Source organism: Dasypus novemcinctus, chromosome 12 (genome assembly GCF_030445035.2).
Source record: "Dasypus novemcinctus isolate mDasNov1 chromosome 12, mDasNov1.1.hap2, whole genome shotgun sequence".
Classification (NCBI taxonomy): domain Eukaryota; kingdom Metazoa; phylum Chordata; class Mammalia; order Cingulata; family Dasypodidae; genus Dasypus; species Dasypus novemcinctus.
The window spans coordinates 71,573,248-71,587,352 of NC_080684.1; the positions used below are offsets into that span (position 1 = coordinate 71,573,248).

General features: G+C 33.6%; 1 protein-coding gene across 4 annotated transcripts in view; it reads right to left on the minus strand.

The window, feature by feature from the left end:
• Positions 1–14,105, minus strand: part of CEP290 (centrosomal protein 290) — a 95,495-nt gene that overhangs the window by 10,082 nt on the left and 71,308 nt on the right. For 3 of the 4 annotated variants that reach the window (XM_058308517.2, XM_058308518.1, XM_071218998.1), the window contains exons 41-47: positions 13,819–13,964; positions 13,342–13,497; positions 8,350–8,473; positions 3,496–3,630; positions 2,285–2,371; positions 711–875; positions 86–208 (exon numbers count right to left, since the gene is read on the minus strand). In XM_058308517.2, coding sequence (XP_058164500.1) covers positions 86–208; positions 711–875; positions 2,285–2,371; positions 3,496–3,630; positions 8,350–8,473; positions 13,342–13,497; positions 13,819–13,964 — 936 coding nt within the window. Of the gene's footprint in view, positions 1–85; positions 209–710; positions 876–2,284; positions 2,372–3,495; positions 3,631–8,349; positions 8,474–9,010; positions 9,098–13,341; positions 13,498–13,818; positions 13,965–14,105 lie in introns of those variants that run through there. The other variant, XM_071218999.1, reaches the window with a different exon arrangement.

Below are 14,105 nucleotides of genomic sequence, written 5' to 3' on the forward strand. Positions count from 1 at the left end.
AACTCCTATCGAGGATCTAATTTCATTTTTTCCATATATTACTTACTATTAAAAATAATAGCTATAATCAGTCATAAAATCATACCTTTTTAAGTTCTTTACGGAGTCTTTCATTTTCAGCAACAATTTTCTCCATGCCTTTGGTTTTAGACTCATAGTGTATGCTCAACTGACGCCCAAGGTGAAGTTTAAGTTTTTCCAATTCGCCCTAGTAATAAAATATATATATATCAAACAAGGAAATAAAATGAAAGATGACCTTGTAAACTCATAAAATTTCATTGAAAACCGTTTTAGAGAATATAATATTAGAATTAAAGTTTTCCCTTGAATAATAATCATTTAGATCAGAGGTTATCAATCTTAGCACACATTAGAATGAAGTGATAATTAGAAAAACCAAAATCACAAAACCTTTGATGGGACCCACCCCAAAACAATCTAATCATTCTCTATATTTTTTCCAGAGAGGTACAGTTAGTTATTTTAATGCTGCCATAGTGACAACCACTGGTCTTGAAATGATGGAAAGGTGGATCTACCTTAACTACTCTCACCCTAGTCTGCAATTAAGATTTTTGCTTATATAAAATGTCTATTGTATCCATTAAAGCCATTTTATATAGTATGATTATATTTAAAATTATATTAAATATCAACAAAAACTATAATAGTAAAATATTCCATTAAGATTAAAATTTTAAAATTACCTTTAACTTTTCATTTTCTAGTTCAGTATTAGTCATTTTTTCACTGGTCAGTATTCCTGATGCCTTTTTCAACTGTTCATTTTCTCTCTGGACTTTTTCAACTACTTTTTTCATTAAACCAATGGTTTTTTCTAGCTCCGGGATTGTCTTTCCACTTCTACCAGACTATTATACAAAGGAACATGGTAACATTTTTTATATGTAGTCAAATACTTTAGAGAATATAATATAAAGTACCAGCAATAAACAGGCTCATTATTTTATACTCATTGTTATAAATTTCTAGCATTTGAAGGCAATACTTATATTACTTTGTCATCCTTAGAACAACCCTATGAGATAAGAATTAAAATCTTTACTTTATATATAAGAAAATCAAGACTCAGAGAATTTGATTTTTCTAAGGTCATGCAGCTGAACAGCTAAGTCTAGAAATCTATCTTTGATGTCTAATCCACATGAATATACCTAAGAACCTATATATTCTATTTAGCTAATGTTCTTTGCAGTATATCAGAGATTTCTTTGTATGGAATAAAATCATAAAAGACAAATTGTGTTTTTAAAGAGCCCATGAGTTATCAAATTCCAATTGCAGAACAACAGAAGCAGTTTTCGGTAAGAACGGCCATTACTTAGAAATCCAGTTTCTGTCAAATATAAACAGATGTCTGAAATAAAAAAACTGGTGTTAAGATATCAAGATATGGGTCTAATAACTTTAACTGCTTGTAATTTAATAAAAACAGTTCTGAACAATTCAGTTAAATAGTGTGCTTTACCTTTTTGTGTTTTAGTATTCTCCCCATGCAATGAATAATCCTGAAATGTAAACTTTTTCATAATTTTAATATATTTTTCCATAATTAGAAGATATTAAAGGTCAAAATAGCATATATTTTTAATAAACATAACAAACGTAACTATCAGCCAGATATTTGTTCTGAATTCTTTTCAAGTAAAATTCTTAATATTTTCAAGAAATCCATCATATATTTTAACATTTTTACCTGAATTAGTATTTTTATCATGATTGTTCCCATTTGTGCCACTTATCCAAATGAGATCTGCAGGGACTTAAATCTTTGGCATTGGCCTCATATGTGACATTTATTCATTGTACGAAGTGAATACAAAATAAAATGAGAAGGAAAATACAAGAATACAAAACAACAAAATGGGAATCACATTTACAGAGCAATGTCAAGGTGTGATGGATACCATAAAAAATAGTTATAAAATGTTAGTAGTTAACTCAATGAACAGAAGGGTTTCTGAAAGTTAAAATGTTTTTAAGGTATGGAGTGATATGCAATGAAAAGAGAGAAGATGTGGAGTAAAATTGAAATAAAAAACTATGTAAGGGGTGAAAGATGATAAAATATATTAATTTGAAATACAGAAGAAAACTTGATGTTTTACACTGTAGATGCAGCAGAATAATAAATGAAACTAGAGGCAATAGTAAATGCATATCATTGATGTTATGACATATCTAAACTTTTGTTTTTTCCATTTTTGGTTAATCACTTCTGAAATCAAAACAAATGTTTAGCATATTCTTACATACTTACCCCTCTAACACAGCCAAGTTTCCGCTCAACTTCTGCTTTTTCTCTCTTAAGCAATTCACACATTTCCTTTAAATCTCTTACTTGATTCTAAAAGATAAAAACAAACAGGTAACAATTTAACATAGCTATAGCATTGAAAAGGAAAGGCAAACAACTCATCTGAACTACTACTCTCCTCAACTGTATAGCCAAAGTAAACAAATGGGTCTCTATACTAACAAGAAGAATTTAAACTAAGATGTGTTGAAAAAAAGAATGTTAATACATGAGAATTTTGTATATTTACTGTCAAGAAATACTGTCCATATTATTACCTTAATAGTCAATATAAATTTGCATTTAGAATTCTGATTTCTTTCTGACCCATAAATTGCATACGTAAATCCTTATCCATATGGTCCAAAAAAACAGATAACTAAACTAATAATGGTTCTGTCAGTGTAAAAATCAGAATGAATGAGAAGCAGGACATAGCTTGATTATATCATCATCGGTCGAATTAAAAGATTGTTAATATTCTAAGTTAGAAAATAAAACTAAAAACAATTAGCTAAGAGAAAATAAAAAGATTTCCATACATTGGATAAGATTTAGAAAACCAAAGATAAATTAATTTTTAACACCAGAAGTAAAATTTCTAAAAGGGACAATTATCCTAATATTTAAAGTGTGACAACAGTTCATGATACATACCAAGCAACCTCCCGCCTCAGAACATTTGATCTTGCTAGTTCTGTTGTCTGGAATTCTTTTTCTAGTATCTGTATGACTTGCTTCATAACCTCCCCACCAGCTCTCTGCTCAAATATCACCTAATCAGTGAGGCCTTCACTTACTCTATTTTAAAAGGCAATCTTACCCTTACTTCACACTAACCATGCTTTATTTTTCTCCACAATAGTTAAAACAGCTGCTAACTACTAAACATTGACTTATTATCAGTCTTACCCTATTAGAATATAAGATTTATGAACATAAGTACTTTAATTCATTGCTGTGGCCAGCACCTCGAAGAGTGCCTGACACAAAGCAGGCCCTCAACAAATAATTGTTAAATTAGTAAATGTGTATAAAGTATAACACTACTATGATAATTTGTGAATATGAGTTTTCTACTTCTTTTCATCATAAGCTAATATGGTAAATGTAACCACTAAGTGGGGAATAGTGTGGGACAAATATAGTTATTTCTAACTGAACATTAAATTTACCTTTAATCTTGGCAAATCTTTATTTGCTTGCTCAAGCTGAAATTTTAGTTCAATATTATCAGATGACAACTTCAAGTTTTCTCTCTGAAGCTCCTGTTCTCTTTGACAATGATCATCTGACCCAATACCTGAAGTCTTTAGGAAAATGAAATTAGAATATTTTAAAGGTTTAATGAATAAAAACTGCATAAGAGATGCTGGATAAGAAAATGCTATAACACAAGGAAATTTTTTTCCCTCAAAGAAATAGTAGGAAATTGGAGATTATAAAGAAAAACAGTCAAAAGCAAATAAGTTGGAATCTGAAACTTGTAGGAAAAAGGTAATGCAGTTTTTTAAAAAATCATAAAAACAGAAAGCAAAGTATGACTCAAATTCCACACACATAATGCCTATATACTCTCATAGTGACTAAGTTAATTTATGGTGGTTTTGTCTGTCTAAAAATAGAGTATGAGTGTTATCTAACCTTCAAAAAGAACTCTCAAAATTCCTTCTTCCTTCAGTAAACTTTTCTCACTCCATCAGCTAAAGTTTCATATCTCTGAAATCCAGTAACACTATATTTGCTTTTCTTGAGGCATGAATCCACATTAGGTTAATAATTATGCACATTTTTACTCATTCTAAACTATAAGTTATTTGAAAGAGAGATTTGATTGATTACTTTTTGCTGAAGAATGGGTAAAATACTACCTACATTATAGAATAGTTATGAGCATGATATGAAATAATTTTGTGAAACTACTGAGCAGAGCTTTCGTTCATTCTCCCCTTGCTCTCTCAGCTGGTTTGATGGGCAATAAAGTCACTAATTCACAGATTTACAGTTGCCAAATTATCAAATGATACAGATATATCTATTATACTTGGTGCTATAAAATCTTTTTAATTACCAGTAGGTTAAGTACATTAAACTTCTGATATATCCAGCCTTGAGTAAAAAAAAAAAAAATTTCCCTTAGGTAAAATGTAATAAAAATAGGAAAATTAGAAAACAGAATATAGAAAAGTAAAATTTTGAGTCTGAGCTAAGAATACATAGCAGAACACTGGCAGAAAGACAATATGTACCCATCTGATCTCTATTTGAGAGAATGTGTATGCATCTGTACATATGTAATGGCAAAGAAGAGAAACAGACATTTCTTGATATCTGTAAACTAATGGGACATATTCTCACTTATTCCCTCAGGCAACTTAAATATACATTCCAATTCTACTACTATAAAGTTAACACTAGCAAATCATGCTACCTATGATGTCTTCAGTTTTTGCATCTTACAAAGAGAATATACAGGATAAATTTTAACATCTCTTCAGAGATGGAAATTTGTAATTCCCTGTCCTTAAGCCATTCTATCTCCCTAACCATTCCTCTCTTCTGTCTATGGTAGCTATTTGATTCAAATATTGAAAATCATCTATGAGTACCACTGACTGAAAGGTATAAAATACATTAAATATCTGTCACAGAAGAGAGGAAATCTACCAAATAAAGAGGCTATTTTAAACACAGTTCTCCTCACTATAATACGGATGCAATAATTTATGTAAGTTAGATCATTTTTCCTCCTATTCTCAGAGAACAAAACTAAAAGAATTATAGTTGAAATTGCCAAATTTTGAAGAACAAATTCTAAAGAAACTCCCTATTCTACAGAAGTAATATATATAGAATTCTTGTATTTGTATAATGAACTTCATGGGACTTCCAGATTGTTTCATATAAGAAATTCAGTGGTTAGGGCGTCCGTCTACCACATGGGAGGTCCGCGGTTCATACCCCGGGGCCTCCTTGACCCGTGTGGAGCTGGCTCATGCGCAGTGCTGATGCGCGCAAGGAGTGCCGTGCCATGCAGGGGTGTCCCCCGCGTAGGGGAGCCCCACGCACAAGGAGTGTGCCCCGTAAGGAGAGCTGCCCAGCGCGAAAGAAAGTGCAGCCTGCCCAGGAATGGCCCCGCCCACACTTCCCATGCAGCTGACAACAGCAGAAGCGGACAAAGAAACAAGACGCAGCAAATAGATACAGAGAACAGACAACCAAGGGAGGGGGGGAATTAAATAAATAAATAAATCTTTTAAAAAAAAGAAATTCTGTTAAAAGGTATAAACTGCTAGAAATCAAATACTCAGTGGATGGGAGTTAGAGATATCACACAGTAGAAGATTAAAATTCTCTATTATCAAGTTAAAAAAAAAAAGAAGCTTTATGAACTAGAGAAGGAAATGAACTAAGTCATTTTATTTTCTCTTAACATTTAAATATTTGATTTTAGTTGATGCTTAGAGGACGTAGGCGACTGGAATATCTGAGGTGAAAAAGATAAAGAGGATAAAAGATAAATTTAATAAGAATTTCAATGGAAGCAAAACTTTTCTAATTTTGTACCACAATGTAAATTCACATAAGTTGGGTGTACATGAAAAGTTCATAAACTAGAGCATTAGACCTGGATCTAAATCTTGGTTTTAGAATTTCACAGTCACTAGGAATGTTACTCAATTCTCCAAGCTGCATATGTAAAATAGAAATAGTATTCTGCATAGAACTGTGAGAATTATACCTAGGTACAGAGCCTAACAGAACATAGATAGCCATACACATAAGCACCCATTTCCTATTATAGAAAAGTATCTGGTAAAGAGACCACTAAAGGAATTCGGTATATATATTAGCATCATAACAAATTTTTTACTAAGGATATTCATTGTAGTAAGATTTTACTTGTAAATACAGCATGCTGAATTAGAAATTTCTAAGGCAAAGCAAACACGTCAGAAGTGCTCTCTTATTTCTGCTACTGAGTTATCTAATAATTTTTAAGTGAACAGCAGTCATAAAACAATGAATATCAAACTGAATTAGGAAATGCATAACCACAATTTGTTGGGTCTAGGAAAAAATTAGGGGCTAAGGAAAAATCTACTGACAGATTGGTTGGGTTATTTTTGATTGTTAGTTTTTCGTTTTGTTTTTTGTACAAATCCTACTTTTCCTTCCATTTGTACCACTTATTTCTCTTTCTTACTATAAAAAATTTAGCTAACAAAGAAATAAAGAACTTCCATGTATCCAAACCTGGGACATTTCATTTCTTGACTGGACTAATATATATCAGTTTCATAATATGCCTGTGCATCATCCTCGGCACATTGATTCATTTCATGAGCAATTGTGGCATCATGAATGATTGATAGCAGATCCTGCAGGATCCAAGTGGTTGCTGTCACTCACATCTTCAGCTATATGCTATATGTCCCTTTCCTTTTTTTTTAAATACTATTTTTTTTTTGAGATTTATTTTTTTATTTATTTCTCCCCCCCACCCCAGTTGTCTGCTCTCTGTGTCCCTTCACTGTGTGTTCTTCTGCGACCACTTCTATCCTTATCAGCGGCACCGAGAATCCGTGCTTCTTTTTGTTGCATCATCTTGTTGTATCAGCTCTACGTGTGTGCGGTGCCATTCTTGGGCAGGCTGCACTTTCTTTCACGCTGGGCGGCTCTCCTTACAGGGTGCACTCCTTGCTCATGGGGCACCCCTGTGTGACAGGGCACTCCTTGCATGCATCAGCACTGCGCATGGGCCAGCTCCACACGGGTCAAGGAGGCCCGGGGTTTGAACCGCAGACATCCCATGTGGTAGGCGGATGACCTAACCACTGGGCCAAGTCCATTTTCCCCTTTCCTTTCTTATTCTTGCCTTTTTCATTCTCTTATTTTTATGTTCCCACTTATCATTTCTACAACAGTTTTGATTAAATAGGATTCATTTTCAAATCTGGAATTAAAAATCTGCCAAGGTACCATAAGCTGACCTAAATGGATTTATTTATTTTTGGTCTTGTTCAAGTTTATTTAACTCAGTAGGACCTACATTTTCTGCTTTATGTTTTCCTTCATTATTCGAATACTATAGATATTTATAGGTACCCAATGATGCAAGTTTTCACTGGTCTCTATACACTTAACACCTTTAATTCTGAGCATGGGTATGGATTTTTTCTGTTCTTGTGTAAATTATGTGTATGTGTATGTGTGTGTGTTTTAACATTGGTAAGGAGGGTAGAAGGAATACTGTGTCACATACTAGATTCTGCTTGAAGTAGAAGAGAAGAAATATGAAAAGGAGAAAAGGGAAAAAAATGACAGAAATACATACACTGTTTTGAAATAAGATCTAACACATAATTCTAAATGGTTCATTATAAAGAAAAACTAGAAACATCACACATAATTGAATGAAAATAGTATGAATGGAAATGAATAGTTGTAACATATTTTCCTATTTTATCTAATTGCAAGCACCTGACACAACAAAAATAATGTTAACAACATTTAAATTTTGCAGAAATAATTCATAATGAATTTTTATGCAAAGCATAAGTCTTCAGTTTACTATTATTTGTGAGAAAGGATTCAAGAAGTTAATATGCATCACTTCCTGGTAAAAATAAAAGATGAATTTACTGCATTAATATTAATGAGAGGGTACTAATGTTTTTGCCCAATAAAAGTATAAGTTGATTTACTTTTTTTTTACTATTTATTTTTTAAGGTACCAGGAGCCAGTGACTAAACCCTGGACCTCATATATGGGAAGCTGGTGCTCAACCACTGAGCCACAACAGCTTCCCTGAGTTGGTTTTTTCATTTGTTTTGCTTGTTGTTTGTTTTTGTTTTTTTCAGGCGGTACCGGGAACCAAACCCAGGACCTTCCATGTGGAATGAGGGTGCTCAACCACTTAAGCCACATCCACACCCAGGATTTTACTTTTATACAGTGAAAACAGAAAATAAAGATGTTTTTACTTTAATACATTAAAAACAGAAAATTAAAAATGTACACTTACTGAAGGCCTAGAATATGCATCCTTTGAAAACTGTTTTTCTAAAGCATGAAGTTTTTCTTGGAGATATCTATTTTGTAAACGTAAATCTTCTATAACAGAATCTCGAGGAAGAGCTTGGTGGGTCCTATATGAAGAACAATCACAGGCTCTTTACTATACAGACTCAAACTTTTCATTGTTTCACTATATTAAAACACTGGAAAGGAAGAAAATGCAATATATTTATTAACAATGTATTTATTTTAAACTGTGCAAAGCTTTCTAACTTTACAAAAAATAAATCAAGACATGACTATTTATATTACAAAATAACCCTCTATTGAACAGAGGATTCACTGCAGGGCTCCTTTAAACTATGAATTTAAAGAACATATTCTAATTTATAGAAGTGTATTATCATTTTAAAGAACATCTATTTGTATGGGATTGTATAAGCTAGCTGAATTAAAATATTCACTCTTTTAAAAACATTATACAATAATTTCCAAATATCTATGTCCTTCTCAAGAAGGTCAAGAATCTTAAAAGGTTCTTAATGGTTCTAGATAATAATCTGTTACATTAAAGTCTAAACTTGCCCTCCAAAGTCTAGTACAACCATATGTATGCAACCTTATTGCCCAGGATTCAACCTTTCTTTGGGAAATAAATCCACTCTTACCCACACATGAAAGATTTACTCCTGCTTCTACATCTCTGCTAGGGTTCTCCTTTCTTGGCATGTCCTTCCTCCCATTAATATCTAGATCTGATTCATAAAATTCAGAAATTCAAACTTGTTAAATTCAGAAATCAGAAAGTTCAGGATTTTTCATACTTATCCAATTATACCATCCTATGCAGATTTACATTATTAAACTAAGAAAAAAAAAGAGTAATTATATCTATAAAAAGTATTAAAAGGGTTCAAAACTAAAATGGCTTGACCCTTATGAGAACTGCAAAGTGCAATAAAAGGGTTTAGTTTTGTTGTGAACATACATTACAAACAAGAAAAGCAAGGAGGGAAAGATTCACAGCTGGGACCAGAGAATAATTATTAAATAGATGTCAAGAGAAAGAATTCCTCAGTTACGTTTTTCTTCTCCATCAATGTAAATTCTGAAGGATTTAAGAAAGGATGATTTAAAAGACAAGGGATAGAAAATAGATTAGAAACTTGTGAGAACCTTCCTTTAGAGAAGTTCATTTTCACGTGTTCATATTACATTGATACTGAAACAAGTAAAGACTAATTAGCAGTAATGGTAAGTTTTGGAAGATTAATAGAAAAGTGTGATAAATATTGCAAGGGTAAATATCCTCATATACAATCATTACAGACAGAGGCTTTGACAATGGTCATTAACAGGGTTACAGATGTTTATTACTTCTTAAAAGAAGGAATAACAAATCATGTAAAACTAACCTAAGTTCATCTTGGAAAAAAACAGAAATATACAAATAGTCTTAATTGGGAAGTGGATTTGGCCCAATGGATAGGGCGTCCGCCAACCACATGGGAGGTCCAAGGTTCAAACCCAGGGCCTCCTGACCCATGTGGTGAGCAGGCCCACGTGCAGTGCTGATGCATGCAAGGAGCGCCATGCCACGCAGTGATGTCCCCCATGTAGGGGAGCACCACACGCAAGGAGTGTGCCCCATAAGGAGAGCTGCCCAGCGCAAAAAAACCGCAGCCTGCCCAGGAATGGCATCGCACATACAGAGAGCTGACACAGCAAAATGATGCAACAAAAGGAGACACAGATTCCAGGTGCCGATGACAAGAATTCAAGTGGACACAGAAGAACACACAGCGAATGGACACAGAGCGCAAACAACTGGGGGATGGGAGGAGAGCAGGGAAGGAGAGAGAAATAATTTTTTTTTTAAATCTAAAAAAGACCCACAAATAGTCTTAATTGTTGTTGGTTGTTAGGACAATATTTTATTTTGCTTTGAATAACCATGATTATATCACTGGATTTTTAAATTGTGAGGTACAGATGGTATAGCTCGGAAAGAGCAAAACAAAACAAAAGCTTAAAGGGTCTACTAAAGAAATGACATGGAGAGGGTCTGGTTTCAGGTAAGACAGTAAGCATACCCAGTCTTGTTTCTACAAAATGCATAAAACAGCTATTTGAAGATTCTGAAAAGGAAATAGAAGGCAGACTGAGATAGAATACCAGCAAACAGGCTGTTAATTTCTATTTTCTTTTCTCTTGTGTCCTGTCTGAACACAACATTGCTTGATACCTGAAAGGTAGGTGTTTGCAATGGGGGGAAAGAGGATAAGGGAAGCCTTTTAGTTTTAGTTCAGGTAAGAGGAAAGGAACTCCTCTAACACAGACAGCATAAAACTCCTCCAATTTTTTCTTCTATACACACTGTCACGTGGTAGAGACCTCAATGATAACAACAGGAGCCAAAATTCTTAGGAAGGGAAATCTCCCTCTCTAATCCTTGGAGCTCTGATACCAAGGGGGTAAGGAGAGCCTGTTTGTTTTCTTTTACTCTTCTGCCCTCCTGCAGCTGCTTAATCGGCTGCAGACCTGTGTTCATATACTGAAGTGTGCAGCAAAATGGGTAACAAACCTCAGATTCCTGGCCAAAGTACCCAAAACAAGAACAGGAGCCTTGGGGATCCAAACAGTTTGAGGGAGAACATAGAGAGGGAGGAGGTCAAGAAAGGGACCCTACAGAGTTATTTATGAACTCATGGGCTCTCCCTTGAAATATGTTTATATGGATCTGATTCTAAACAGAATACCAACAACTCTGAGAACTGCACTTCCCAGAAAACATGGCATAGAATACCTACACCTACACAAAATTTGTTTAAATTTCAAAGACAATATAACCTTAATTAGAATGTGATACAAATACCAACAAGGACATTACAAATATAGAAAATTACAGGCCAGTTATTCTCATGAACATAAATAAACAAAATGCAAAATCCTAAACAACTAAAAGCAAACCAAATCAAAAGGATAATACACTGAAATCTAATGGGATTTATTCTAGGAATTCTAGTTTGTTAACATAACAATTAAGATGAAAAAAATTATATGATCATCTCAACAGGTGCAAAAACTGCATTTAAGTTTCTATCATGAATGGTTTTAACAAATTACAAGTAGAATAAAACCTTATTCTGATAAAGGTACCATATGGGACAAATTTTAAGGTGGCCTGCATGATGCCCACTTCCTGGTATTCACGCCCTTTTATAATCCCATCCACTTGAGTGTGTGTGTGATCTGTTACTTGTTGCTAATCAATATTATAAGGCAAAGGTGATGGGTAGTTATTTCTGTGATTATGACAAACTAAAGAGCAGTAGAAGGTATTTATAAGTCATACATACAAAGGATTCATATCCAAATTATGTAAAATATTCCTTCCATTAATAAGATAGCCAATTCAATAGAAAATAATATGGCCAGATACTTGAATGGATTTTTTACAAAAGAAGATATTCAAATGTTCAAGAAATATATGAGGGAAGCAGACATGCCTCACTGATAAAGCATCCATCTACCATATGGAGGGTCCAGGGTTTGATCCCCAGGGCCTCCTGACCCATGTAGTAAGCTGGCCCATGCGCAATGCTCCCGCATGCAAGGAGTGCCGTGCCATGCAGGGGTGCCCCCACGTAGGGGTGCCGCAGGAGCAAGGAGTGCACCCCGCAAGGAGAGCCACCCCGTGTGAAAAAAGTGCAGCCCACCCACGAGTGGCCCTGCACACACAGAGAGCTGATGCAGCAAGATGACACAATAAAAGACTCAGTTTCCCAGTTCCACCAGATAATGCAAACAAACGCAGAAGAACACACAGCAAATAGACACAGAGAGCAGACAACAGAGGGGTAAACAGAGAGAAATAAATAAAATACATCTTTAAAATAAATTAAAAATATATATATATATGAAAAGCTGTTCGATATTATAAATGAAACACCAGTTAAAACTACAATTAGATAATTCTATATACTTACCAGAATAACTAAAATTTACTACCAAACATTAGCAAAGTTGTAGATCAACCAGAATATTCATTCACTGCTATTAGAATGATGTACAACCACATTAGAAAACTGTTTGGCATTACAAAAATTGCAAATCCTATGACCCAGCAATTCTAAACCCCTGGTATTCATACAAAAGAAATGTGCACAAAGGGCATCAAAAGGGTTGAATAAGACTATTCATGGCAGTGTTATTCATAATTGCCAAAAACCTGGAACTATTCAATGCTAATCAATAACTGCATGTATAAATTATGGTACATTTGTACCATACACTACCTAGCAATGAAAATGAATGAACTATTCCTGCACACAACATAGATAAATCTCACAAATATAACCCTGAGCAAAAAAGCCAGACATAAAATGAAAATATAGAATAAAAAACTGGTCTGTGGCATTGGAAGTTTGGGTAGTGATTAACTTTGGGGAAGGAAGGTGGAGCAGAAATTGGGAAGAGGCCAAAAGAAGGTTCTGGGGTAGCTTGAAATGTTTAATTTGTTGACCCAAGGTGGTCATAGGTATGTTCACTTGGTGTTAAATAACACAGCTGCACTCAATATGATATACTTCCATAAAAAGAATTTTTCAAAAAGAGAAGGGAAGTCCTGCATATATCACCAAAGATTCAAATATGGAAGGAATGGCTGGGAAAACCTAGCATAACAGCTGCTAATGTAAGAGAGATCTGGAGATTTTAATTGCTGTCCGCTCAACATGAGACAGTGAAAATGCAGACATTATTAATAAAAGCATATTGATTAGGTTAAGGGTAGAAAATTATACTATTAATATGGTACTATATTCTGATCAAATCAGATCTAGAACACAATATTCAATTCAGGGAAGCATACTTTAAAGAGACAATAATAAGCATAGTATATCTAATTTCATTTTAGAAACAATATGAACTATTGTTATAGTCAAATAGTTTTTTCTTTCACTTTAAATGAAGAGCACATTTCCATGTGATGGCTTACCTCATATAAGATATGTCATTTTCTAAGTCAAGATTTCTCTTTTTCAATTCTTCCAACTCTTTTTCTGATTCCAAGGCTCGCACTCCCATAACCTGATCAACAGTCATGCTAGTTGTTTTTAGTTTCTTCTGCAAAGTAAGTTTCTCTTTATCAGCTCTGCAAGATATAAGACATAATCATGAAAAACAGATTGTTCACCGTATGACTTCGTGAAACTACAGCTTATTCATTACCAAACCAATATACAACAATTGGATCATTCTGTATTTACTATGAACTAACAGATAGGAAACTCAATTTATAATTCTTAAAATATGCATTTAAAACACATTTTTAAGAATATAAATAGTAAATCATAGATAATGAAAATTAAAACTAGAAAATTTCTCATATTATTAAAGTATGATAAAATTATACAGCTCCAAGATCACTAAAAGAAGATTTTACAAATAGTTTCATAATTTAATTTAAACTCACTTGGCAAAAAGATCCTTCAAAGTATGCAACTGTTTTGTTAGAGTAAAGACTTCTCCCTCTTTCTCTTTTAACTTATTTCGAATTCCCTCTATTTTGTTTTGCCATTTTTTACTTTCTTCCCACTTAATCAATTCCTCTCTAGCACTCTGTAAATAATAACAAAGAAGGAGGAAAATTACTATTACTTAATTTCATTTTATGATTTCTCACTTACAATTTACATAGAACAATGGTCAATCAATGCTTTTCAGAGAACATGTAAAAAAGTTCATTTTACTATATAACTT